Source organism: Chiloscyllium punctatum, chromosome 44 (assembly GCF_047496795.1).
Source record: "Chiloscyllium punctatum isolate Juve2018m chromosome 44, sChiPun1.3, whole genome shotgun sequence".
In the NCBI taxonomy this organism is placed as follows: Eukaryota; Metazoa; Chordata; class Chondrichthyes; order Orectolobiformes; family Hemiscylliidae; genus Chiloscyllium; species Chiloscyllium punctatum.
This window is the reverse complement of record NC_092782.1, coordinates 31,788,365-31,793,437: the sequence shown is the minus strand read 5'-3', so window position 1 is coordinate 31,793,437 and position 5,073 is coordinate 31,788,365. Positions and strand designations below refer to the sequence as shown.

Genomic DNA, 5,073 nt, shown 5'->3' with positions numbered 1-5,073 from the left:
TGAGCGGGTGGTTCAACACACAGGGCTGTGTGCAGAGAGGAGCGAACGCAAATAAACAACAGGCACGACAGATTTCAGCATGAGCACAGATTTGTGTGTCAGCACTGGCAGTTGGATACTCAGTGCATAAATGAAGATCGAAAGAAAATTATACAAAGTTTGAAGGGTACCCATAACAACAGATCTGCATGTTTGCAAAGCAAAAAATGTATCCGTCAATGCAAACAAGCAAATGTGTGTGGAAGTGCAGACCGACGCAACAAAATACTATCAGTACAATAAGAATCAGATCGTCTTAAGGCTGATAATGCAGCAAAATGACCGTAGGTGGATTGAAAAAGGCCCGAATTTAACGTGGATCACCAACAAAATGTCGGGCTCAGTCTGAGCCAATGTAGATTGTGGGCTGTTACATCCTGTGTAGGTCTCCTTTGAACTGGATGTTGTTTCCCGTCATTCGGGGGAGGAGGATATTTAATTCATTTTCCCTTATTTTCTTGTACAGCTTTTTGCTTGAACCGCGTTTCCTCCTCAGGTAGAAACGTGGGATAGCCCGATACTGAATGGCTCTGCGATAATTAACATAGACCAGATGCAATGAAATATCTGCTGACTGTAGGCGGTTTCGGGCAGCCATTGCAACTGAACAGTCATTTGATTATACTGTGTTCGTGGGACTGGAGCTCAATTTGGGCTTGCATTGCTGCTTGATCTCTTTGACTGTCGTTTGCAGATAGCGAGGGTTCTGTCTCATCGCATTCCAACTCTGCTTGGAAGCAACATGGCTGAGAGAAGCCAGGATGTGTACAGGGAAGGATTGCTGCTACTGCTCCTTGTTCTGCTCGCTTCCCTCCATCTGCTAATCTGTCCCTTCACTAAAGTGGAAGAAAGTTTCAACCTGCAAGCGGCGCACGACCTGTTATACCATGGTCTGCAACTAGACAAGGTACTGACTCCTGGGAGCTTAAAGATTGCACACCAATTTCTCCACGCTGCTTTCCATTTCCGTTTCTTACTGAGGCGCTTCTTTTTTTTTGTTTGTAGTACGATCATCATGAGTTCCCTGGTGTTGTTCCAAGGACCTTTGTGGGACCACTGTACCTTTCATTGCTGTCTGCGCCAGCTGCTGCCATTCTGTCAGCTCTACATGTGTCCAAGTTTTACTCGCAACTTGTAGGTATGTTTAACCTATTTTTAAGTTAAATTTCACTGCAGTCAATCTTTGCAATTGGTTTCGAAATTGAGAGAACTCTTGGGAATGATTAAAACACGTTCTTCAACATACTGCAATTTGGACATTTTGCATTAAACTTCAAGAGATTTAGTAGAACCTTTTACGTAGCCTTTGCTTTTGTTACCACCGAGAATATATATGTAGTTAGAGTCATACAACAGGGAAACAGCCTTGGATCCAACTCGCCCATGCCATCAAAGTTTCCCAAATGAAATTAGTCCCATTTGCCTGCATTTGGCCCATATCTTTCAATATTTTCCTATTCATATACCTGTACAAAAGTCTTTTAAATGTTGTAACTATACTTGCATCCACCACTTTCCCCCAGCAGTTCACTCCACATAAGAACCACCCTCTGTGTGGCAAGTAGAACTGTAGACGATTTTCCAAAAGTGGCCTTATCAATGTCCTGTACAATGGCAATATGACATCCTAACTCTATTCCTTTGAAGATATTATATCCAGTTTTAGTTCCTGTATATATCATGTGAGATCTGCTTATGTAAATAACCTCACTCAAATTTGACTGAGACGATGTGTACTATACATAGTGTTATTTTAAACAATACCTAAAATTTCTCTGCAACCATTTCAATGAAAATACTCAGTAAATATTCCAATTTAATATTTAAATCTGTGAATCATTACAATTAATGAATATCTTGACAATATGATCTTGTATTTCTAAATATAAATTGTACTCCACTAAGGCATTCGGAAAGGTTCCCCATGGGAGACTGGTTAGCAAGGTTAGATCTTATGGAATACAGGGAAAACTAGCCATATGGATACAGAACTGGCTGAAAGGTAGAAGACAGAGGGTGGTGGTAGAGGGGTGTTTTTCAGACTGCAGGCCTATGACCAGTGGAGTGCCACAGAGATCGGCGCAGAGTCCACTACTTTTCTTCATTTATATAAATGATTTGGATATGAACAGACGAGGTATTGTTAGTAAGTTTGCAGATGACATCAAAGTTGGAGGTGTAGTAGACAGCGAAGAAGGTTACCTCAGATTACAACAGGATAAATGCGAGGTGCTGCATTTTGGGAAAGCAAATTTAGTCGGACTTATAAAAGTGGTAAGGTCCTAAGGAGTGCTGTTGAACAAAGAGACCTTAGAGTGCAGGTTCATAGCTCCTGGAAAGTGGAGTTGCAGTTAGATAGGATGCTTTCTTTTATTGGTCAGAGTCTTGAGTACAGGAATTTGGAGGTCATGTTGTGGCTGTAACAGGACATTGGTTAGGCCACTTTTGGAATATCACATGCAGTTCTGGTCTCCTTTCTATTGGAAGGTTGTTGTGAAACTTGAAAGGGTTCAGAAAAGATTTACAAGGATGTTGCCAGGGTTGGAGGATTTGAGTGAAAGGGAGAGATTGAATAGGATGGGGCTGTTTTCCCTGGACTGTTGTAGGCTGAGGGGTGACCTTTATAGAGATTTATAAAATAATGAGAGGCATGGATAGGGTAGGTATAGAAGGTCTTTTCCCTGGGGTGGGGGAATCCAGAACTAGAGGGCATCAGTTTAGAGTGAGAGGGGGAAGATACAAAAGAGACTTAGGGGCAACCTTTTCATGCAGAGGGTGATGCGTGTGTGGAAAGGACTACCAGAGGCTTGTACAGTTGCAACATTTTAAGTGGCATTTGGATGGATATATGAATAGGAAGGGTTTGGAGGGATATGGGCTGGGTGCTGGCAGGTGGGACTAGATTGAGTTGGGATATGTGGTCGGCATGGACATGTTGGACCGAAGGGTCTGTTTCCGTGCTGTACATCTCTATGATCTGTAGTTACTATTGATTCAGCTTATAGCAAGCCTTTCATGGCCTGATTCTGAGTTTGACCCAAAAAACTCTTTATTTTGATATTAATAAAATCAGAAAGTACTGTCTCGGACTGCTGAAGAATATATGAACAGACAACCACAGAGTACAAATAGGCCACTCAATGCTGCTCTGCCATTCAATAAGATCATGACTGATCTGATTACTTCATATTCCTGTCTACCCTGATATCCCTACATCCACTTATTTATCACAAGTCTAATCTACCTCTGCCTTAAAAATGTTCAGTGTCTGCTTCCACCACTTTTGAGGGAACAGTTACAAGTACTTGCAATCCTCTGTAAGAAAAGGTTTCTCTTCATCTTTCTCTTAAATACACCGTCCTTCATTTGTAAATGGTGACCCCCTACTTCTGGAATCTCCTACAAGAGGAAACATCTTGTCCAAATATATTCTATGCAGATGCTCAGGATCTTATCTGCTTCAGTTGTCATCACTTACTCTGCTAAACTCCAGTGGTTACATGGAGAAAGTGAGGGCTGCAGATGCTGGAGATCAAAGTCGAAAAGTCTGGCACTGAAAAAGCACAGGAGGTCAGGCAGCATCTGACAAGCAGAGAGTAGAAGTTTCGGGCATAAGCCCTTTATTCCTGATGAAAGACTTATGCTCAAAACATTGACACTCCTGCACCTGTTGTGTTATCAGCAAATTTTACAACCATTCCTTTGATTCAAGTCTTTTTTATAATTGTAAAAATTGAGGGCCCAGCACTGATTCTTGTGGCACACCATTCTTGGTAATCTAAAAATGAGATATTCTTGCCTTTCTGTGTTTCCTGTTAGCTTGCTAATCTCTTATCCTTACGAAAATGTTACCCCACACCATAAACTCTTATGTTATCTTATGATCATTTTGATGTGCACCTTATCAAATGTCATCTGGAAATCCAAGTACAGTACATCCACAAGTTCTCTTTATATTACAGCACAAGTAACTTCAAAGAATACCAGTAAGTTGGTTAACCATGTACCTCTGCTCAATTACTTTGAATTCTTCTAAGTGCCCTGCTATAATGTTTTCTCATTATAACTTATAACATAATACATATGACAGTGATTAAGCTAACTGGCCTGTCGGTCCTACTTTCTGTCTCCCTTGTTAAGTGAAGGAGTTACATTTACTATTTTCCAATCTCATGAATCTTTTCCAAATCTAGGGAATTTTGGAAAATTAAAGCCAAATCAATTTTCACACTGGCCACTTTTAAGACTTTAGGATGAAATCCATTATGACCTGTGGAATTTTCAGCCAGCTGCTCCAAAATTTGTACTCTACAATTTCTCTGATTATAATTTTCTTGAGTACCTCCTGCTCTTCCTTTTTTTTAATTAAACTCAAAACTCTGTCTCCACAGGCGCAGTCAGACATACTGCGTTTTTTCTTAAGCACAACCTGTTTTAGTTTTAGACCTATTTAAGGCAGAAAGGTGGCTCAGTGGCTAGCACTGCCTCCTCACAGTGCCAGGGTCCTAGTTTCAATTCCAGCCTTGGGCGACTATCTGAATAGAGTTTGCACGTTCTCCCCATGTCTGTGTGGGTTTCCTCCGGGTGCTCCGGTTTCCTCCCATAATTTAAACATGTGCAGCTTAGGTGTATTGGCCATGCAAAATTGCTCGTAGTGTTCAGGAATGTTAGGCGCATTAGTCATGTAAGTGTAGAATAATGGGGAATGGGTTTGGGTAGGATACTCCTTGGAGGGTCAGTGTGGACTTGTTGTGCCAAAGGGCCTGTTTCAGCCCTGTAGGGATTCTATGATTCTGTGACCTCCAGCACTTCAGTTTAAAAGAGACTCGTGTATGCAATGAAGAATCCCTACAATGTGGAAGCAGACTATTTGGCCCATCAAGTCAGTACTGACCAAGCAGATTCACCTCCCTACCCTATCCTTGCATTTCCCATGGCCAGTCCACCTAACCTGCACATCTTAGACTATGGGAGGAAACTGGAGAATCCAGAAGAAATCACGCAGACTTGGAGTGAATGTGTAAACTCTGTAAA

General features: G+C 41.5%; 1 protein-coding gene across 1 annotated transcript in view; it reads left to right on the top strand.

Annotated features, from left to right (window-relative positions):
• The first annotated feature begins 24 nt into the window (after positions 1 to 24).
• alg12 (ALG12 alpha-1,6-mannosyltransferase) overlaps positions 25 to 5,073 on the top strand; it is a 31,279-nt gene continuing 26,230 nt past the window's right edge. The window contains exons 1-2 of the mRNA XM_072562580.1: positions 25 to 946; positions 1,045 to 1,177. Of these exons, the coding sequence (XP_072418681.1) occupies positions 782 to 946; positions 1,045 to 1,177 (298 nt within the window). The 5' untranslated portion in view covers positions 25 to 781. The remainder of the gene's footprint in view (positions 947 to 1,044; positions 1,178 to 5,073) is intronic.